At 40.5% G+C, this 22,975-nt stretch overlaps 1 protein-coding gene across 5 annotated transcripts; it reads left to right on the plus strand.

The window, feature by feature from the left end:
• Positions 1-1,045: 1,045 nt before the first annotated feature.
• kif1ab (kinesin family member 1Ab) lies at positions 1,046-22,367 on the plus strand. 5 transcript variants are annotated; one of them, XM_067529263.1, is made up of 49 exons: positions 1,046-1,461; positions 2,504-2,668; positions 4,352-4,425; positions 4,587-4,766; positions 4,927-4,995; positions 5,158-5,336; positions 5,487-5,598; positions 5,848-5,925; positions 6,036-6,101; positions 6,197-6,214; positions 6,314-6,392; positions 6,485-6,563; positions 6,892-7,034; positions 7,157-7,195; positions 8,229-8,359; positions 8,482-8,561; positions 9,183-9,258; positions 9,355-9,434; positions 9,520-9,626; positions 9,763-9,846; positions 9,987-10,167; positions 10,260-10,332; positions 10,469-10,559; positions 10,659-10,807; positions 11,423-11,601; positions 11,850-11,987; positions 12,097-12,215; positions 12,309-12,394; positions 12,525-12,660; positions 12,904-13,087; positions 13,213-13,303; positions 13,461-13,579; positions 13,682-13,737; positions 14,068-14,176; positions 14,300-14,366; positions 14,504-14,588; positions 14,718-14,823; positions 15,076-15,099; positions 15,234-15,348; positions 15,484-15,617; positions 15,738-15,799; positions 15,919-16,064; positions 16,358-16,546; positions 16,664-16,735; positions 17,403-17,512; positions 18,428-18,547; positions 18,651-18,843; positions 18,954-19,072; positions 19,200-22,367. In XM_067529263.1, exons 2-49 carry the CDS (start codon positions 2,560-2,562, stop codon positions 19,273-19,275), a joined length of 5,112 nt encoding a protein of 1,703 aa, XP_067385364.1. In that variant the 5' UTR covers positions 1,046-1,461; positions 2,504-2,559; the 3' UTR covers positions 19,276-22,367. The 5 variants fall into 5 exon arrangements, with proteins under 5 accessions (XP_067385364.1, XP_067385362.1, XP_067385363.1 ...); XM_067529261.1 differs by lacking the exon at positions 7,157-7,195 and having other exon boundaries at positions 8,160-8,359; XM_067529264.1 differs by lacking the exon at positions 7,157-7,195 and having other exon boundaries at positions 1,047-1,461.
• The last annotated feature ends 608 nt before the right edge of the window (positions 22,368-22,975 follow it).

The raw sequence follows: 22,975 nt of genomic DNA on the forward strand, positions 1-22,975 counted from the left end.
ACTGGTGTAATAATCTGTTATGATGATGCCTTTTAAAACAAACTTGCACATGTATTAATTATTTATCAAATGATATCACAGTAAAGCAGAGTGAATCCACTAAATTTAATGCAACACTGCAACTTTTTCTTTAGAGCTTGGACTTCAATGTTTGAGCTTTTAATTGATTGCGATTTCCTCAAATGCTGTGTCCAAAATCAAGAACACATAAAAATGACTTTAATATGGCTCAACTTTTAAACCAACATCAACAGAAAGCCTTTATCAACCCTATCAGCATCATCAACCCTAAAGCCTTTAGGAACAAGTGAATATGAACACACACAGTCATTTAGTTTTACCACACAACAGAGTAATTGGTCAGTGGATGTTTTTCCATAGAGTAGCTCATCTTCACTGTTTTTTTTTTATATGCAGGTATATGAGGTCAAAAAGTTGGTTTCATGGTACAAATCTGGGTCCTGTGTTTGTCTCTTTAGAAGGAACTTGTATAATGTTGTGTGATGGGTCTCTGATTATGACTAACATGTAAGGCCAAGAGCCATAAATGTGCCAATGGGACCCTTCTGACTCCTGATCCATTATTCTGTACGCTTTATTTTCTACAATGTGTAGTTTGACTATGTCTGAAGACTAAGTGTTCATAACCAGCTGTCATAGAAAGGACACAGGTGAATTGTGTAAATATAGGTACAAAATTACTTTTGAACAGTTTTCATTGAAAACCTTTTTTGTGGAAACTCAGATTCCACAGGGTGGCAAACATTTTCTGTACTTTATACAAATTTGCCTTAACACAGCTTTGTTTCTGAATATATGAGCATGATAGATAGAAACATAATAAACGAGCACAGCTAGTTTTTGGGCTAGTGGAATGTGGAAACCTGTATTCTCAACTAATTAGCATTTGGTCAGGGGCCCCTTTCTCTGAACCCCACAGCTCCATTTTTCACCCACGTTTGTCTGAAGCCTGACATGGTCCATCCCTGGTCCTCTCCCTCTCCTCCTCCCTGTCTCTGTGCTGCATCGCCCTGCCTCATGGCTGCCTGCTGCTGCTGATGTCACCATCGCCTCCCAGCATCCCTGGCACAGCAGCACCGCCATTTTCCATCAGACTGAGAGCAGGCCGCTGTAGCATCCAACCCTCCCGATCGGTCTCTCGCTCCTCCCTCCCCCCCCTCGTCTCCCACTCTTTTCTTATTGACGCACCACTGTGTTCAGCACTCAGCCCACCCAGGACTGCTGCTGAAGCTGCGCCTGACTCCGTCTTTCTTCCTCCGGCGGATTCTCCATGTATGGATGCGATTAGGGAAGGGATGCTGTGAGCTGGCCAAGGACAGTGAGAAAGGTAAAACTACAGACTGCTGAGCGGATTGAAAAACGAGCCCCTTTTGGATCCTGGCGGTGTTTTGAATGGGCAGAGGATTCACCCTCTGCGGTCGTCGAGCCTGAGTTGCTGAGGTAGGACGAGACTCCTCTTGTGATGTTATCTTGACACATGATCGCCTCTAAAGGCTGTCAGTCGTTGGTTTACATTTGTGATTTGAGGCTTTTTTGTTTGTTCATCAAAGGCGAAATAACACCTCTGCGCCAGGATGTTTGATTCCTGCTGTCAACAACTGTCCTATAGTAACAGCCCCATCTTTTAAAAACTCGCACCGTGTATCAGTTTAGGCAAACATCTGAGCTCCAAATGGCTGACACTGCCACCGAAGCTCAAATAATGTGAGCTGACCTCGTTTCTGACGCAGTGTTGGAAGATTTGGTGTCTGTTGCGTTTGTGTTTACGCGGCCTGCATTTGAGGTGCGGCAGGCAAAGCAAGATGGAGGAGACAATATTTACACAGGTTATTAATATTCACACGCTGTGCAGAAACAATATTGTTGGGATTTCTGAGATTGGGTTTTCTTGTCATCGCCGAATTCATACAGGACACAAAATGGCTCATTTTGTTTGTCATTGTTTGAGAGCTGAAGCCTAAATAATCTGTTCTCGAACAGAGAAAGGTTTTTTTTTTTTAACAATTTTAAAATTCAGCAGCAGTGAGAAGAATGTTTAGTGTAAAGATGCTATGAAAAACATCACGTGGACAGTTAAGGGCTGAGAAGAGATACAGTTTTATGCCAAGGCCTTTAGCCCTGATAGATGAGGCGAGGGGATGATGCCCGAAGAATAAGCAGCCATTTTACTAAAGATTGAAGATATTCTTGCCAAATAATGGCCCAGCCATTTAGTGTTTTAGAGCTGTCTCTCTCCCTGAAGCAAGACTGGCTGATTCAGGGGGAGTGAAAGATGTGTCACATACATGAGACATAAGATCTAATATTTAGTGAGGTCAACAACCCCATGTCCTCATGATTTAGTTCTAATAACAATAACCAGCCAGAAGTATTTTAATTAGTATTTAACCATATTACGACAAGGGAGTAATGCTTCACAACATACGTTGGATGGTGTGGTTCTTCTTTAAATCCAATTAATCCTTCTCATCCACCTGTGCAGGTGCCAGGTGTGTGTCTTTGTATCCACCTCTTCCACTTACTAACACAATCACCTACATGATGGCGGGAGCTTCGGTGAAGGTGGCGGTGAGGGTTCGGCCCTTTAACTCCAGAGAGACTGGAATGGATAGTAAATGCATCATTCAAATGTCGGGAAACACCACAAGTAAGTAATTTGAGTATTTTCCAGTGTACTGGGAGTTCACCTGAACACAATAGTCTGTGATGATACAGCAGGAAAATTGTGGACTTAAATGGACTTAAATGGTAACACAGCATTGATAATATGAATCTGGTGCTGCATGTTTTGAACAGGACATATTCTTTTAACTGTTCTGGGAGCAAAACAAACGCACACACTTGTACATTTCGAAGGTTTTGATGGTGTATGATGTTCTTTTAGTTATGATCATTTGTTCAAAAACAGCACTCACCAATCAAATAAATGGCGCTAATCTGCAATCAAGAAGTACATGGGTGGCTTCAGATAGCTCTATCTCAAAAGGTATAAAAGCCACAGCTTAGATATTTACATAATGTGTTCACAAATAGGCAAACATTTTGATATAACATACCGAGTCCCTTCGATTTTAAGACAATAATATTTCTTTACAACATCGCCCCATAGTGGATATAATCGTAATAATCATATATCGTATAATGCACTACTCAATGAGGTCAATGAGGACAAACAGCCAAAGAGTTTTTACTACAGCAGGTCAACCGCACAGTCACGAGACAGGTTAAAGGGTTAATAAGATGTCAAACATTGATGGTATTGGCAGGCTGGATTCAGTTCATTTTCCAGTCTGCAAGCTGGAATTACAACATTTCTATTTGGATAAGTGAGACAGTCTGAAACTATAATCATTACTTCATGTGAAGCAAAGCAAGTCTCTTTCTCCGAAGTCTTCCTCCTTGTTTTTTTTTTTGTTTGTGAAACAGGCCAGAAATTCATTAACCTTTTCATGTTGTGTTAATCTAGTGACCTACACTTAGCCAAGTTTAACATTTCCTGCCAGTTATTTGTCTCGTGGGCAGCTTTGGGCAGGGAGGGGAAACAAAAGCTTCAGTCAGGCCTGAAGCCCATCAGTGTGTGTAGGATGTAGCGACCGCCACAGCTCTCCTCTCTCATCATACGAGCTGCTGTGACCAAAAAAGACCCTGTTGTTCTGGTTGAGCCCAGACACGGGGTCAGCTGATGTGTGTGTTTGTCCTCTTTGTCTCTGTCAGCATTTTTAATGACCTCATTGGAGGCAAAGATTCAAACTTTCATTATTTCATTTCACCAACTTCCCTGTTAATGAGATGAAATATGAGCCTAAATGTGAGTCTAGTTTTCTGCATTGTAGCCACACAACGTTGGTTTTAGCTGAGTTCATGTTTCAGCAGCACATTTCTGCTGCGGTATTTAACATGTCCACAGGAGGCGATGCAGCCAATGCAAGTCAAAGCCAAAAGAGCATCTTCCCTTTCTCACTTTTTGTTTTATATTCCTCTACAACTGCTGCTATTATATCTAATAAGACTTATCTGGTCTGTTAGGATCTGTTTCTCTCTGTTTTAGTGTACAAATGAAACTCTTTCAAAGGGTGGCTGAGAGTTTGATACAGTATTTGCTGGTATATTAGTCCTAAAGCTGCTGTCAAGGGGCATCAATAACAATGTGAAATACAAGTGGAAATGAGTGGAAATATCAACTCTGGCTTTAGCCTGGGTTACTCATTAAAAGTAGTTACAAAATGGCATTAAAATCTTAAAAAAAAAAAAAAAAGGAATAAGAATATGCATGTTATTAGTGTGACTCTATTTCTGGTGCCTCTAACTGATCTCTTTTGGTGCGTTGTAGCGATCCTGAACCCCAAACAGCCGAAAGAAAACAAGAGCTTCAACTTTGACTTTTCTTACTGGTCACACACCACGGTGAGTGTCAAATAAAGACAAAAAAATACTGATCTGCTCTAAAACAAATCACCAGTATTAAAAGTCTTTTTGCCTTTAGCATGAGTGTCTATATATTGCATTCATCCTGTGAAAAACAATGATTTTCTGTCTCACATCCTTTTTCCTCCTTCCCACTGCAGCCTGAGGACATCAACTACGCATCCCAGATGCAGGTGTACAAGGACATTGGAGAAGAGATGCTGCTTCATGCCTTTGAAGGCTACAATGTGTGCATATTTGCATATGGCCAGACAGGGGCAGGCAAAAGCTACACCATGATGGGACGACAGGAGAAGGACCAGGAAGGAATTATCCCTCTGGTAATAACACACTGCTTCCCAATGTGTGTAAATATTTTTATTGATATATTTATTAGATGAGACTGAAACAGCTATAATGGATTTTTGCTATTTTCCCTCTTAGAAGTACTACAGATGCAACTTTGACCCCAATAATAACAATCCATTCTTTGTTCTATAGCTATGTGAGGACCTCTTCACCAAGATCAATGACAGCAATAATGACAACAGCATGTCTTACTCAGTGGAGGTGAGCGAACTTTCATGTTGGCATGTTTTCATATTTTGGGCATGTAGCAAGCTCTCCTGTGCTATCTCACCATTTGTATCAGGGTTTGAAAAAGCTTGCACTGACTTGTAACTCTGAGCACTAGTGATCTTTATGACACGACTGTCTCTTCCCCTCCTCCAGGTGAGTTACATGGAGATCTACTGTGAGCGTGTGCGTGACCTGCTGAATCCCAAAAACAAGGGAAACCTGCGTGTTAGAGAGCACCCTCTGATGGGACCCTATGTCGAGGACTTGTCCAAACTCGCGGTGACCTCCTACAACGACATCCAGGACCTGATGGACTCTGGAAACAAGGCCAGGTGCGAGAACTACAGTACACTAGTGTTCGATTCACCAGTTGATTGGCATACTGTGATGAATTTAATAACACCTGGATTCAAAAATATGATTAATGGACAAATGAGTCAGTGATTTCCACCTAAATTTACAGCATTTTTCTTGTTTTTCAGGACTGTGGCTGCCACCAACATGAATGAAACCAGCAGCCGCTCCCACGCAGTCTTCAACATCATCTTCACACAGAAGAAACATGACATGGAGTCAGACAACACATCAGAAAAGGTCCTAGAAAAGGAATAAACTCTGCTACAGAGGTTTTTCTGCTTAGAAACACAAATCAATAAAAACCTAATTTTCCTTCTTTATCTACAGCTACAGCAGAGATGCTCAAGGCAAAAGTTTTTTATGTCTGTATATGACCTGAATTGAAGCTGCATGTTATTGTAACGCCACATAAAGTGGGGGTTCTTAGTGTGCAGTTTAAATGTTCTGACAAAAATTAAGTTGAAAATATTTTCTATTTTCGTACAGGTCAGCAAAATCAGCCTGGTGGACTTGGCTGGCAGCGAGAGAGCCGACTCAACCGGAGCTAAAGGAACCAGACTGAAGGTAAGAGGAAGACAAACAGGAATAGAAGTTGTTGAGTCAGATAAAAAAAAAAAAGTACATTAAATATAATATGAATAAAATTTCTGAATTCTATCTATTTTTATTTGCAGGAAGGAGCAAACATCAACAAATCTCTAACTACTCTGGGAAAAGTTATTTCCGCATTGGCTGAAGTCGTATGTTTTTATACGTCTTTACTTTTGTGCTGCTGCAAATTCTTATGTTGTGTTTTCAAAATAACAAGTGTTGGCATTTCTCTTCCATCTGTCAGGACTCAGCACCAAACAAGGTAATTAATATATCATATCGGAACTAGGAAAAAGCTGATACAAGATTTTCAGTGTTTTTCAAGGTGAGTAGCCAATAAACATATTTCTTTCATGTACAGAACAAGAAAAAGAAGAAGGTGGAGAGTTTCATCCCCTATAGAGACTCAGTTTTGACATGGCTGCTGAGGGAGAACTTGGGTATGTATACAGAGTATTACACATAGGTATTTTTACACATGAAAATAGTTTGCTCTATAACTGAAGGCATGATTTTGTTTCCTGTCCTTTAGGAGGAAACTCTCGCACAGCCATGGTCGCCGCACTCAGCCCTGCTGATATTAACTATGATGAGACCCTCAGTACACTCCGGTAAGAAAAAAGGCAACAAAATCTCATTTTGAAGATAATTAAATCAGACATTTTATTTTAGGAACCAGTTTAATAGCTGAACTGAATTGCATTCTGTTGTATTTTTGTACACTGAAGACAGTGATTTTGCTGAAATGTAGCTCCGCTGACCATTTTGCACTTTGCAGCAGTTGTGGAGCATCTTATCATACGCACGTATCACCATATCCATAGTATTTTATCCTCATCTGTTGCATCCTTCTCATTTTAGGCTCATGACGTTGGTCAGTGTAATTTAGTTAGCAGAGTGAAAAAGCTTGACCTCTGTGTCCTCTCGTCCTACTATCAGGTATGCTGATCGTGCTAAACAGATCCGCTGTAACGCCGTGATCAATGAGGACCCCAACAACCGTCTGGTGCGTGAGCTCAAAGAGGAGGTGGCTCGCCTCAAGGATCTGCTGTACGCACAGGGCCTGGGAGACATCATAGAGAGTGAGTTTGAGGAAATGCACAGGCTTAGGCTCACAAACATGCATTCAGGACAGAGGATGACAGTTTAAGTTGGAGTGTGGGCCTCTCTCTCACACAATCTCTTCTCTCCTCTGTTTTATCAGCGTATCGCTGCACCGGCCCCACCATCACTGGTTTGAAATGTGTGTATGAACCCCTGCAAGCCTGCGCTTTGCAACTCATAAAAACGATTCCTGAGCGCCTCTTCAACCACACCAGAGACATAACAGTTCCTCAGACTTTAAGCAGACAAGGCGTACAGTAAATGAAATATGAAAATATGTGAAACACGCAGTCAATATTTAGAGCAACACAAAAATAATCCTAAACCTGCAAAATGGCCTCCTTTTTCTTTTACATTAGTTCTGATTTCCATAGCAGTGTGTACCTGTTTGTGTTTTTGGAAAGTTCTAAATACTTTCTTCCAACACTCTGAAATTGGCTGAAAAGCTTGGCACTGTGATTCCATGATGACTCTTTTTTTCTCCATTGTATATTACGTACAAAACAAACAGTCAAGGCGGTTCAGTCCTTCTTCTCTAAGAGTATTAGTGCACCATGGAAGAAGGGGCTGACAAAGAGGACGCCATTTTAGAATGCTGAGGAGCTTTTTTTGCTTCCTCTTTCTCTGTGTGTGGAGCTAATTGAAGCTATGAGTCAGGAGCTTAGGCCCGCGCTGCCAGGAGCTACATCACCACAGGCTGTGCTAAACAGTGTGAAATCATATTGTTGAGCTTTACATTTGAAGAGAAAAACTTGATGCATTTTTAGTTTTCTTTCTCATAACTCTTCTGCTTGCGAGCTTGTTGAGTTTGTTTATGCGTCTGAGAAAAAAAGCTTCTGGTCCCCAACTTTCAGTCTATTAATATTTTGAGTTGCTCTTTTCTCTGCGATGGCTTTGATAGACAAGACTTCTGCTTCTGTGATCCATCATTTGAGCTGTCTCTTCTTTTTTTGTACTCCTCCCCATTGTTCCCCCGTTTTTCTTTTCTTTTTACCTGCATTTTCCCTAATGTCTCTTCTTAAATACCTGGCGTCTGCTCCTACTTCCCCTCCTTCTGTCCTCATTCCTTGCTCTCTCCCATGCAACGCCTCTCTCTCTGGCAGATCTGTGCGATTACAAAAACTTTGCAAATAATCGCCAGGCTGTCAATCAAAGGGGTGATCTTTCCACAGTGACTAATGCCATGACGGGAATGAGCCCCTCACCTTCTCTGTCAGCCCTGTCCAGTCGGGCCGGGTCCATCACCAACCTCCATGATCGCATTTTCAGCCCGGCGAGTGAAGAGGCCATCGAGAGGCTGAAGGTAGGAAGAATGAATTTGGGAATGGGATGTTAGATTGGTGCTTGTGGGTAGTGATGAGATGAGTAGGTGCAAGAAAAAAACAGAAAAAATCATGAAGACACCTGCCTTAATTTTGCCAACAGGAAACTGAGAAAATTATCGCTGAGCTTAATGAGACCTGGGAGGAGAAGCTGCGTCGTACTGAGGCCATTCGCATGGAGAGGTGTGTCTTAAATAATCATGCAGTGTTTTACAGCTTGTATCTTTCCTCATCTCTCATTCATAACACGTGCAACGTGCAAACGTGCAACGTACAGCTGTAACAAATTAGTGTCTCTCTTTAACTTGTCCCCTGAAATCTATAGTGTATTAATCCATTTAACAAAGATCTTCTCATTATATAATAGTTTTGAGCGAGGCTCTCCCTTCTAACCAATCAGAGAAGGCCAAATACCTCGCAGGTATCAATGGGATGCTATTCACTTTGACACAGTCAGTGTTTGAAGCTCTGGTTGGACTGATTGCATTCCGATCAGTTGCATATTGTGCCTTTAAGAGGACATAAAGTAAAGACAGATAAAGATAGATTACGTTGTTGTCTGGTAACTGCTTTCACACTGAGATATCACTTTAGCACTTTAATAATTATGGCTACCCCTCTACTTTTCTTTTAGTTCCACCATTATGGTAAAGTTATTTTTTTTATGATCAGTAATGAAAATTATTACAAATATTCATATCACATATTATCACCAGATCAAAATCTAATAAAATGGGTTATATCCACATTCTTAACATTCCCAAGCAGCCATTGTTGAAGCCATTGTGTGACTTCTCTGTGCAGAGAGGCCCTGCTGGCTGAGATGGGTGTGGCCATGAGGGAAGATGGAGGCACTGTGGGCGTCTTCTCCCCAAAAAAGGTTGGATGTCGGTCACTGTTACAAAAGAGTTTGATATAATTGTAACATGTTTCTAAACTCACACACACACTGAAACACTCATCATTTCCCCTTCAGACCCCTCATCTGGTGAACCTGAACGAGGACCCGCTGATGTCTGAGTGTCTGCTCTATTACATCAAAGACGGCATCACCAAGTAAACTTTTGCATATTTTTGTGATTTAAATCAAATATGGTGCTGCTTTTGGCTGACTTCATTTTACAACCTTATTTTTCCTCAGAGTTGGACGTGAAAATGCCAAGACTCGTCAAGACATTGTTCTCAGCGGCCATTTTATCAAAGATGAACACTGCACCTTTAGCAGCACCACTGGCCCCCAGGGAGAAGGTTAGCTGCACTCTGTGTGGCTTAATATATACAATTAAAATGTTAATAACATCACCCATCGAATCCATCGTCCGTTTCAGTTTTTAAGATTTAAAAATCTAAATTTTGTGTCATTTATGAACCCTTTCTGGAACAGGATGTGTTTTTCTTGAGCCATGTGAGGGAGCAGAGACATATGTCAATGGAAAAAGAGTGACCTCATCCATTGTCCTTCGATCTGGTGAGTATTTTGTTAAAAAAAGTATAAATCAACGCTGCTGAGTAAAATATTGGAACGAAAGTACAGTCTGTTTTCACTGCATAAGCACTTGTGTCAGCATTTTTCTAGCCAGTGTTTTACTTTGTTGCATTTTGTTTAAGGGAATCGCATCATCATGGGGAAGAGCCACGTATTTCGCTTCAATGACCCGGAGCAGGCCCGTCTTGAGCGAGAGAGAACGCCCTGCGCTGAGACGCCGGTGGAGCCCGTTGACTGGGCCTTCGCTCAGAGAGAGCTGCTGGAGAAACAAGGCATTGACATGAAGCAGGAGATGGAGCAGAGGTGTGCGCGTTGATGGAGGTTAAATTCATAACGATGATTGTGATTATTACATTACATTATCATTCACTTGTGATTGTACGCTTTCCTTTCAGGCTTCAGGAACTCGAGGATCAGTACCGCAAAGAAAGAGAAGAAGCCAGTAACTTGCTAGAACAGCAAAGACTGGTGAGAGACAGCTACATTTCATAACATCACATCTGAGTGAATTGATGTTGATATTTGGTATCATAGGAGATAAAAAAGTACTTAGCAAAAGCAAAAGTACTGAGCCCGTTAATCTGGATTGTGTGTTTTCTCTCAGGACTATGAAAGTAAACTGGAGGCTCTTCAGAAACAAGTTGACTCTCGGTACCTGGAATCACCTGAGGAAGAAGAGGAGCCCGAAGAAGAAGGTTTAATGTCCCTTTTTAGTTGTGCCTCCTCATTTACAAACAGTCATCTATGAATCAGGCTTTTATATTCGATCACATTTTAAACCTCTTGCTCTCCAGTGCCGTGGACAAAGCACGAGACCGAGTTGGCTATGTGGGCTTTCAGGAAGTGGCGTTTCTACCAGTTCACGTCTCTCAGGGATCTACTTTGGGGCAATGCTATCTTCCTCAAGGAGGCCAATGCTATCAGCGTGGAGCTGAAGAAAAAGGTGGATGAATGGAAAATTAAACAAACATAACAGATTTATCTAAATAACATAATCCAAATCTAGTCCCACAGACTTTATTTTGTTTTATTATAACTATTGAAGTATTGCCAAAAAAATCACCAACAACGTTTTTGCACTAGTTGAGATTAATATATTTTTTATATGATTAAGTCCAGAGTGGAGGCAGGGTTAAGTAAATAAAAGTGTATGCTCGTGGCCACTGACCAATGTGAATCTTTCTTTGAATCACTGAGTCTCTACAAATACTTGATTGTCTGTTGAACACACGCTTCATATCTCAGCCAGTTATTGATTACCACCATAGAATTTTAAACATTTACATTTTATGCTAAATATTACAACTAAGCATCTTGCTGATGTTTTACAGCTGTGGATATAGAATCCCCTCACGTGTGATTGTTTAATGAAGACAAATATTGCCATACCAGACACCCTCAGTTGTGGTGATACTTGATTTTTTTAGTGCCATATTATTTGTTAGTCATTTTGATTGAAATGACCTTTAAAGTAAATCTGCAACCTAATTTGATATTACACGTGTGACCCAGTAGGAAATAAACAAGCAGCCAGTCCTGTGTGTGGTGTCGTCCACAGGTGCAGTTCCAGTTCGTCTTGTTGACGGACACTCTGTACTCTCCCCTGCCACCTGACCTGCTGCCCCCCAGTGTGGCTAAAGATAGAGAGAGACGACCTTTCCCCCGAACCATCGTAGCTGTGGAAGTACAGGATCAGAAGAATGGAGCAACACATTACTGGACTCTGGAGAAACTCAGGTATCAGGAGCTGTACAAAAATACGTGTCATTCCTTTTTTGTATAGATCAGAGTTATTGTTAAAAGGGGCATTTACACATGTATGATTTGCTACCGGTGCCTTACACTAAATAAAAGCGTTTTCTTCTTTTATTGACTTATTTATTCTAATTCTACTAGTTTGATTTAGCTCCATCTGTTATTGCATCCTGGGTAGCTCAATGTGTAGACAGGCCCTTAATGTTTTCTTTTCATACTCCCCCCTGCAGGCAGAGGCTGGACCTAATGAGAGAAATGTATGATCGTGCTGCAGAGCTCCCCAGCAGTGCTGTGGAGGACTGCGACCATGCCCTGACCGGAGGCGACCCCTTTTACGACCGCTTCCCCTGGTTCCGTCTGGTGGGCAGGTTAGTGACAAGCTCAGCACCAGCAGAAACTGTTTCGCTCCTGAAGCCAGTGATTGTGGACCAAATAAAACTGAAATGCTGTTATCGCTCCCTCTGTCCTTCTCCTCAGGGCTTTCGTGTACCTGAGTAACCTGCTGTACCCGGTGCCCCTGGTACATCGTGTAGCTATTGTCAGTGAGAAAGGAGAGGTGAAAGGCTTCCTCAGAGTGGCTGTGCAGGCCATCTCAGGTACCACGAAAGGTTTAGTGTTGATTTAACACAGTCACATTGGTGAGTTTTATCAATTACAGCTGTTATGAACGGTTGTTTGTCTCCCCTCAGCTGATGAGGAGGCTCCTGATTACGGCTCTGGAGTGAGGCAGTCAGGAACTGCCAAGATTTCCTTTGAGGACAAACAGTTTGAGAAGGTACTTGTGGATAATGACTCCTAAATTATCTTCAATAAAATATAAACTCACATAAATGATGATGTCAGAGGTTTTGGACTTTAGTGTTTGGTGAGAATGTGGTGTAACCTTATGGTCTCTCTTGTTTCAGTTCCAGACTGAGTCCTGTCCTGGCGGTATGTCACACTCGAACACCTCCCAGGAGGAGCTACGAATTGTGGAGGGAGAAGGACAAAGTGGTGACGTAGGGATCTCTGCAGATGAAGTCAACAACAACACTTGTGCAGGTGAGAGGAGGTCTGTACAGGCACTGAAAACGATATTAGTCTGAAGACTATGCCTGCATGGAAATACATCTAACTGGTTAGGATATATATTAGACAAGAGATGGAAATATTGTAATGATAAAACCTGATGCCAAAAATCATTACTAGGTAAAATACACCAACCTCTCCCAGGTGTCCCATTTAATAATCCAGTTATAAATAGTTTCAATATGAGACATATTTATCCTCCTCTGTCCCATGTAGCCACCCTCGAGGCTCCCCACAGTCCGGTGAAAGGTTTAGGTCTGGGCCTGGATCTTCCTCTGGACTTGTCCCCAGAGAACGCTCTGTCTCACCTGAAGATTGGCAGCACCTTCACCTTCAGAGTTACCGTCTTACAGGCCTCCAGCATCTCGGCCGAGTACGCCGACATCTTCTGCCAGTTCAAGTGAGTGAGCAGTAAAGTTTCAAGAACAAAACTAAAAGGCTACTTTTTAACTTTTCTGCACGGTGTTGTTTGTGGTTCCGTTCGAAATAAAGATGTCAAACATTTAATGACTTCTCTTATTTCAGTTTCATTCACCGTCATGACGAAGCTTTCTCCACTGAGCCACTGAAGAACACGGGCAGAGGACCTCCATTGGGCTTCTACCATGTACAAAATGTGAGCACTGGCCACCGACCAGTCCTCGTATTAACAAATAATACTGCAATATCTTCGCTTCTTAAATATTTCTTCGTTAAACTTTTGTTCATATCTGGCTGCTTAAAAGGTGTCTGAAGGGAATAGTTGTACTTTTGTTCTTGCTGTCTTCCATTAGATCACAGTGGAAGTGACCAAGTCCTTCGTGGAGTACATAAAGACTCAGCCCATTGTCTTCGAGGTGTTTGGGCACTATCAGAAACAGGCCTTCCCTCCGCTCTGCAAAGACCTCATCAGGTCAGAAGGATATTTGGACCTTTTTTCACCGGACTATATGCGAATTGATATTTTTCAGTTTGAAAGACTCAGCTTTGGTTTTGTTTTTTTTTACCTTTTTAGTCCACTGAGACCTTCCCGGAGGCAGTTCCCCAGGGTGATGCCCTTATCCAAACCAGGTTAGCAGTTTGTAAGAGTGGATCGAACATCATCATTTATCAATGGTGTCTAATGTATGTGTTCAGCTGTACTATATTTACATCAGTATAAAAAGGGAAAGAGTTTAGTCACACATGCACAAAACTCCCAGTACTGAACACAGGTTCCCTTCATTAAATGACAACAATATGAATAGAATTTGACTTACTGCATCTAAAAATGGTGAAACATCACCGAAGCTAAATTAATGTATGTAGCCATTCTTGATGATTGCAGTAATGCTTTATCTTTACGTTTCACGTAGGTCTGGCGCTCATTTACACATTAGTCTCTTCTCCTTTATTCTTCAGTGCCGGCTACAAAGCTCAGCACTATGACCCGCTCCACAGCGGGACCTTGTCATGCCAAGTACGACCTCATGGTCTTCTTTGAGATCTGTGAACTGGAGGCCAACGGAGAGTGAGTCCTGCCTTTAGTTTTATACACAAATAAGCAGTTGTTTCTATCACTGCATTGAATGTACATGTCAAATAAAGATGTGGTTATTGATATTTAATGTATTTATTATTTCCCTGATTCCAGCTACATCCCTGCTGTTGTTGACCACAGAGGCGGGATGCCCTGCCACGGCACATTCCTCTTGCATCAGGTCTGACCAAGTTTTACCATGTCACCATCATTACATTAACCACATCCATTTTTTTTTATCTTAGCTTGGAACAGATGTTCACATCTGGAGCTCCAGTAACAAACTGGCTTTTCCCCATCTTCTTCTCGACTCCACAGGGCATTCAGAGAAGGATCACAGTTACCATTGCTCATGAAACAGGAAATGACATAGAGTGGAAAGAGGTGAAAGAGTTGGTTATAGGTGAGTAGGGAGGAAAAGCAAAAAACATATTTTGTCATATTGGTTAGAAATCAGAAGCCTTTCTTTAATTATTATTTTATACCATATATTGTCACTGGATTAATCTCACGATTATGTTTTGGATGTCAGGTCGTATTCGAAACACACCAGAGGCTGATGAAACCATCATAGACCCCAACATCCTGTCTCTGAACATCCTCTCTTCTGGATACTTTTGGCCCAAACATGATGACAAGTACGCATGTTTTTAACTTATAACTAATATTTTTTTTGTAAACAAATCCACACTTTATTATAGAGAGAGAAGAAAAAACGGTTTTGTTTGAGTTGTTATTGTCGCTTCAACATATCTTTTATAATCACATAATATTTGCTTCAATGCATTTTTCACTTTGCCTTAGACAGTATTGTTTGCTGAGTCTGAACTTACAACAGCTGCAGTTAAAAGCTTCTAACACATGTTACCTTTATTCTTTGTTAATGGCAGCGTCTCCTTGGGAGTTGATCATAGGTATAATAACAATAATTTTTATATTTCATTGATTTTGTTGTTTAAAGAAAATGTCCTTTTTTTTAAGGTTCACTCTTTGATCTTTGACAAATGATGCAGATTGATAATGACATGTTTTTGTTTCCACGCTGTAGAACTTTCTACCGATTCGAGGCGGCTTGGGACAGCTCCATGCACAACTCTCTGCTTCTGAACAGAGTCACTCCTTACGGCGAGAAGATCTACATCACCCTTTCTGCGTATCTAGAGGTACTGGAGAACATACATCAGTTGCATTGATTTCACTTCATTTGTAGAAAACATCCTTTATCACTTCAACCTCATTGTAAACAAAGATTTTATACTCTTGTTAATGGATTTTAATTATTGATATATTTTAAATAGATGGAGAACTGCACTCAGCCAACAGTGATCACCAAAGATTTCTGCATGGTGTTTTATTCCCGTGACACAAAGCTGCCGGCCTCCCGCTCCATCAGAAACCTTTTCAGCACCGGTTGCCTCCGACCTTCTGAGAGGTACACATTGAAATAGATCTAGACCTCCCCATTAATTCATATCAAAATATTTAACAATTGAATTGTAGTTCAATTGAAGTTTACTCTTCATTCTTAAAATATTGTGTCTTTCGACATCAGCAATCGTGTCACAGGAGTTTATGAAGTCACTCTCTGCCACGTGGCAGACAATGGAAGTCCAGGTGAGACAGAAATCCGACTAATAAATTACAAAACTATAAAAGAAAGCAAACATATTTTCTTAAACTGTTGATGATAGCTTGAAATACTTAGTCTGAACTGTTCTATTACTTATCTCCAGGCATGCAGCGTCGTCGCAGGCGTGTGCTGGACACCTCAGTGGCGTACGTCCGGGGAGAGGAGAACCTGGCTGGATGGAGACCTCGCAGTGACAGCCTCATCCTCGACCACCAGTGGGAGCTGGAGAAACTCAGCTTACTGCAGGAGGTCAGTGTGTAGACCAGGCAAGATGACAACTGGACATGTCAGCAAGTTTTTCTGGTTTAAAAATCATGGGTACCATTGGGTGCACATGGTTTCACACTACATAATATTTTATGCAGCTAATAAAAATTAGCTAGCTAGTTAGCAAGTTAAAAATTTCCTTGTTTTTATTATTATTTTTTTATTTATTAAAGGGGAAGCAAAGTTTTGCACTAATAAGTAGCTTTCTTGTTTTCTGGGCCTTTACATGTGAGACCACAACCAGTAAACACATGCACACATGCTTGTGGTTTCAGGTGGAAAAGACCAGACACTACCTGCTGCTGAGGGAGAAGCTTGAGGCGACTCTGCAGGCGGGACAAGATGCGCTCTGCAAAAGCAGCGACCTTGTGGATTTTGCAAAGAGTCCCGTCCTGAGCCACAGTCCTGGCAGCAATCCTATTCCCAGCAGCCCCAACCAAAGGCAGATGGAGCTGGCTGCCAAGGTGATCTCCAGAACTTTCATGTTTGCTTACCTTCAAGCTTTCTAATCGTTGTGATCTGCTACAGATTATAGTCAGCATTGACTAAAAAAACATTGGCTGTCGCTTTCTTCCATCCAGTGTCTGCGTCTACTGATGCACACCTTCAACAGGGAGTACAGCCAGGTGAGCAGCAGTGCCAGTGAGAGCAAGGTGAGCCCCAGCCTAGACCTGTAATCCGGCCCATCAGTCCTTCTGAACCCAACGTTTATCCGCTGGTCCGTCACAAAATATCCAAGCCCCACTTTACCTATTGTCTATCATTAAATTTACTCAGTATTAATATAATTTACTCATTTTATCAGCAGAGATTTTAGTCTTTTTATCATTTCTTTCTTCCTTATGACACAATTTCAAATCACACAGTTCTCTTTATCTTTCTAAAATCATTCAGCAGACCTGGATAAGTACTGTTATGTTCATCATTTTTAGTTCCTTGTTTTCAGTACTGACCAAGGTCTGTTGCTTTCAAATCCCATTTTAATCCCTTAAAATAATTTAGTGTCCCCTCCTTCCATCTCCAAACTCCCTCTCCCTCCATCTCCGAGACTGAGGCCTCCACTAAACATGTGTTACTCCTGCATGTCCTCTTTAACATGTTTCTGAAGGAGGGGCTCTTAGACAAAATGAGGATTTGTTTTGAAGTTTGATGGTTGCTAGAAAATGACAAATTGTCTGATCGAGCTGTTTTTCTGAATGCATGTCTGTGTTGTACGTGCTCAATTGTTTGCTGGTATGTCTTGTCTGCATCCTTATTCGTCTTGTGTGCCTGTGTGTGTGTTTGTGTGTGTTTATGTGTGGGTGGGCGGCTGTGTTTTAGCTTTCTGAGATGTCTGCATCATTAACAAGAGACTCCTCCTCATCTGGACTGAGCACGCTCACCCCATCCTCTACCTGCCCCTCACTGGTTGAGGGACAGTATGACCTTAGGTATGTAATGGCCAGTCACAGCATCAGTTCAGTGAAGTTTTGGATACATTAGGAAGTGCTAGTTATCGTTTGTTTTTCTAGTTGTACTGTATGGACTCACAGAAATAAATACAGTATATGTTGTATTTTGAACTCTGCTCTTATTTTAGACCTTACTGTCCTGAATACTGTAATGTTCACTCAATAGACAGAAAAAAAATGCAACATGCAACAGGGCATCACCACAAACTGCATCAGTTATACCACTGTGGAATTGACATGTTTCTAAAATGATTTCAACAAATACTGAGCAATAGTACATTCATGAAGGAGAATTTATTGTTGATGCTTCTGTAAATGTAAAATGTTTTATTTTCTGCTGCAGACGTTTCCCACAAAACATAGAATTCCTTTTTTGTTCGGGAATTGTTTTCTTGCACGTATAGACTAGGTAATAACTATTTTCTGTCAGTCTGTCAGTTTGGTGATGAAGGTATTAAAAAAATTGAGAGAATGAAGCTGTTTAGTAACTTACTTTCATGTCACATTATGCTGCACAGTACAAGTCAAACACTGCTACATTTCCCTTAATACTACTGTTAGATCCTCCCTGTCTGGTAAAAGTGTCCTTTACACTCCACACACCACGATTGTATAACATACGCTATCTTCGTGGGTATTTGCACATAGGAATTTTCAGATGCAGCTGCTCCAGAGCAACATCATAAGGGGCATCACATTTCCATGAGAAAACTTAGAGATAATATGTTTTGTTGCTTTAACATTACCTGTAAAAAAACCGCCATTTGCCTATTATTCCTATTCCAGCTTTTTTAGTGACGTAAGTCATACAAACTTATTCATATTACTTTATATAATTATATAATTGTTTTATGTGAACTTGTAATACATAATGAACATGTTTGTGTTGTGCAGGCTCACTGAACCCAGTTCAGGGGCTTCCACCCCAGATCTGGACCCGTACAGCCCAGTTGACAGAAAGAAAGCGCTCAAAGGATGCACATTTGTTCCTGATATACAGGAGATTCGTGTCAGGTCAGAATATACAACAGATTAGATTTGATTTTGAATTTGTTTATTGCAAACATTTATTGGTGGAGTAAGCATAATTTTGCTTTTTGTTTTTCACAACATGCAGCCCCATTGTGTCAAAGAAAGGGTACCTTCACTTCCTGGAGCCCCACACCAATGGCTGGGTGAGGCGCTATGTGGTGGTGCGCAGGCCCTACGTCTACCTGTACCGCAGCGAGAGGGACAGCGTTGAGAGAGCTGTCATCAACTTGTCATCCGCGAAGGTGGAATACAGCGAAGACAAACAGACCTTACTGCGGGTAGGACGAAGACTCATTTCAATAATAATACAGATTAGTTTTTTTAAGAAAAAAATTAAGTAATACAATAGACTTAAACAAGTAATCACGAGAGGTTTTCATGTCTCCAGACTCCCAACACATTTGCGGTGTGCACCAAGCATCGTGGAATACTGCTGCAGGCCACCAATGACAAAGAGATGCATGACTGGCTGTACGCTTTCAACCCTCTGTTAGCTGGCACCATCAGGTGAGTAGTGCCACGACAAAAGCAACTTTAATGAACCTTCAGCTGTTAGTTTAACACATTAACAACAAGGTCGTTTTAATATTAATCATTTCCATTTTTTTTTTTTTTTATTATCGCTCCTTCTCAGGTCAAAACTGTCTCGAAGAAAATCCATCCAGTCAGTCCCGCCGGTTCCGTCTGTGCCAGCTGCCCAGAGGATGTGAGAGGTGATTCGACCTGGTGGAAAACAAACAAAAAGCAAAACAATCTAAAAGATGAACACAGACAATATAAACAAACTTAAACATAGGAGCATCTAAACACCCTTCTATATAACGTCACTCAGTTAGTCATCCCAAATACCCAACAAAACCCTACTTTCTCTCTTTTTGCAGTTGCCACCTCAAACCCTGCATGGTGTGCTACCCCTGACCTTTAGATCAATAAGTAAGAGAAACTAACCACCCAAATACTATGATTAACTTACCTCTGCTGGGCATTGGGAGTAGGAAATCACAGCATCGCACTGGATGTTTCTTTGTGTAGAAGTGCAGGGATTATAGCTCCGCATAGCTCCATCAGTAATACAATGTACATTACCTCAGTTTTAAATGGCTTGGTGCTCTACAGCATAGAGTATTTGTCTCACTGCAGATGTTTCGGATACAAGCAAACACATCAGTCATTTTAACACTGACGTAGCATGAAGAGGGATTTGTTAGGACAAAAGGGTAAAGTTGTACCTGTGTTTAAACTGCTTTCATGAAACCTGACTTTGTCGACTAAGGCGAAATAATCCACAGGAGAGATAACTCATGTCCTTGCCTTGTTCTTGATATGTGCTCTTCTTTTTTTTACAATACCCCTTGAGCATATACCCATAAATAAAAAATGCATTTATTGTTGCTACCATAGGTTCCTCTGCATTGGTATGTATCTATGAACACGGACCAGTTTTGTTGCATGGCACTTTATTGTCTTTATTGAGTTAATGTGTGTAACATTGTTCACTCAGTTTTAACCAAAGCATTATTTTCATGTTTTAGTGTCCGCTCTGCAGTTGTAACAGAGAAGATATATTTAAGATGCTATGCTTATTTGCTTTCTGGCTGTGAACCAGATGAGAAGAGAGACTAATAAGCCAGTCAGCTCAGTCATGAAACAGGGGAAAAGCTGTTGGTCCAAAGGTAACAAAATATGTCTCCCAGCAACTCCATCACTACAAACACAAGATGGAGGGTAAAAATGGTAAACAGGGATTTTACAGCAAATTCAGTTTTAGACCTTGTTTCACCTTCGGTTTCGATCTTATTGCTGACCTGTGTTAACTATCTATTTGGTATAGAAATAGTTTCCCTTCCTCGGGGAACATTGGTTAAATGCATAATATCCAGATGTTTAAATCTAACTCTTGTTGAGTATTTCCCAAAACACTGAGGTGTTGTTTTAAACAAGTCACTTATGCCTAATTTGACCTAAGATGAGGGACAATTGTACTGTATGTGTGTAGTATGATGTTCTTAATCGAACGAGCACTTAATGTGTCTGTTAGGGACTGGCAGAGTTCCTTCATTTATTAAAGCTTACTATTTATGTCTTCTCTCTTTTCTAAGTAGAAAGTTTAAATGACCCTGGACATTTAATTTGTTGAGGGCAGTTGCTTTTAATTGGGCAATAGCGTTGTCCATGCACCAGATAGTGCCTCCCTTCCTTCATCATTGTCTTTGACATCTACACTTTGAGATTAGGTGTTTATGTAGAATAATAGTGAAATGTTATGGAGCTTTGTCTTTGTCCCGGAGAATGAATAATATCAACAGTGCTCTATAGTAGGTTGGTATAAGCCTGTAGCAGTACAGTCCAGCTCATACCTCATCACCATTGGGATTAAATGTTGCATTTAAATGCAGTTCGCCCTCTTAGCTCTTGTACCGTAGCTGCTAGATATTTGAATAGCTTTTGTGTTAGGAGGTTTATGTTCAGGGATGGTTCCTTGTGGCTTTTAATTGTCTCTTATTTTGAAGTGTAGCAAGATGACCCCAAATATAGAATAAATAAAAAGTGTTAGCAGTGATAAAATATAGAAAACTAAACTGGGGAAAAGATTAACTTCTTCTTGTGTGACTCCTACAGCAATAACGTGGTCAGCCAACCATTTTGTCTTTCACAGACAGTGTTTAGGACTTTTTCAGCCATGGGCCAACCAACCTGTTGAGCAATGAAGTCTTATACTTCAAAGTCTGTGCAAACTATGTTTATTAAAAAGGTTTTATTTCACATTACACTCAAGATTTTATTCTTACTTGTGGGTCATCTTGGTATAATGAACTTTGTTTTGTGAGCTGCTTCTAGATATATACCTGTCTGTTAGAGCGCTAAACAAATGGAATATTTCAATCATGATGTTTTAAAAGAATTTTTAAAAAATTGCTTTCTTAACCATTTTGCACTCGCCTCATTCACAAAACATCATAATTTATTATGATTTTATAAGATGATACAACTTATGGAAATGATTAGTTTGTTTTAAAACTGTCAAGCTCTGTCCTAAAAGAAGAAACGTTTTTTGTTTTTTTGCTTCACCAAATTACATACATTTTTCACATCAATTTAAACTGGCAGATCAAATGTGAGGCTTCCAACCCTAATAGTTTCAGGGCATCACATTGTGAGACAGTTTTTGTCCACTGGCCAGCAATTGTTGAACTGTAATTGAGTAAATTCTCTTATATTTGGCTGCTTTTTAACTGTCATATCTCTGGATCAAAGCATGCAGGTCCACTTCTCTTCTGCTTTCCCTCTCTCCTGCCTTATCGCTTGCTAATGACAACAGCTTTCCCCCCCTGAAGTGCTACTTGTAAAGTATTGTCATTCATGGCCCTTGTAATGACTAACTGGAAACCATCCTCATGGCTCTGTCTTGTATATAAATGGAGATCTTCTGTGTTGGGTCTCATCGCACAGATGATATTAACTCTCTCTTCCTCTGTAAACCATGATGAATAAGAATAACTGGCCTGCTGCTTTGTCAATTATCACCCCAGAGTTAAAAGTGCCGATTAGGGATCAGTTTTTGCACATTTCAGCTTAATGTGAGTGACTTGGTCATTGTGGACCAGATAATCGATCCCAGGTCTGTACTCTTACTCTGAGCAGCTCGACAGAAGCAGAAACAGGTCCCAGTCTGTGATGACGTCTAAATGTCAGTGCTCACCTTTATCTTTTGAGTGTTCTGGAGTTATTTCTCAAGTCTGTGGACACGTAACAAAAGTTGTGATGAAAATAAGGCGAATAAAAAATTAGTGTTAAAACTTAAGCTCCATTTTTGTGTCATGTTTATTTGCCTTCATTGTTAATTTTAACAAATGTCTTTAATATTCCGGCAGTACCGGTTTTATAAGATGCAACAATTCACATTAGACCTCATTTTATGAACTAGTACATATTGCACAGTACAATGTATATAGAAATATAACAATGACTACAGGTGTTGCAGTGTTAAATCACACAATGAAGTTTACTACAGATGCTTTAGCTGTCCTGCTAGTTAAACATTTGTCTGAATTCAATATTTTGAGCTTTTTGAATATGTTTCCAATGATGTCACATTCATATCACTTTTGAAATATGTAATTTTAAGCTGACAGGGTTACGTAAATAATATACAACATACACATACATACACATACAGTTTAAACACAATCTCAGTCCAAAAAAAGTCAACAAAATGCAAACCAAGTGTCTTTAATTGTGGAAAGAATTAAGACAGAAAACATGATCTCACGGAAGCATAGGTTGTCCATAAGAAACTTGATCATTAAGTTACAATGGAAAGTTTACGCTCATCATAAACATGACTGTTGTGGGAATATTGGACTTATTTGTCCATACAGTAATTCTTCTTCGTTATTCTATCCACTCTGT

This window comes from Channa argus, chromosome 14 (assembly GCF_033026475.1).
Source record: "Channa argus isolate prfri chromosome 14, Channa argus male v1.0, whole genome shotgun sequence".
Classification (NCBI taxonomy): domain Eukaryota; kingdom Metazoa; phylum Chordata; class Actinopteri; order Anabantiformes; family Channidae; genus Channa; species Channa argus.

What these genes read in the sequence shown, in the direction of transcription:
- kif1ab (XM_067529261.1), top strand. Translation starts at nt 2,560, where the DNA reads ATGATGGCGGGAGCTTCGGTGAAGGTGGCGGTGAGGGTTCGGCCCTTT. An exon ending in AATGTCGGGAAACACCACAA is followed by an intron (nt 2,669 to 4,351) that starts GTAAGTAATTTG and finishes GGTGCGTTGTAG; the next exon opens with CGATCCTGAACCCCAAACAG. An exon ending in AGGAAGGAATTATCCCTCTG is followed by an intron (nt 4,767 to 4,926) that starts GTAATAACACAC and finishes TTTGTTCTATAG; the next exon opens with CTATGTGAGGACCTCTTCAC.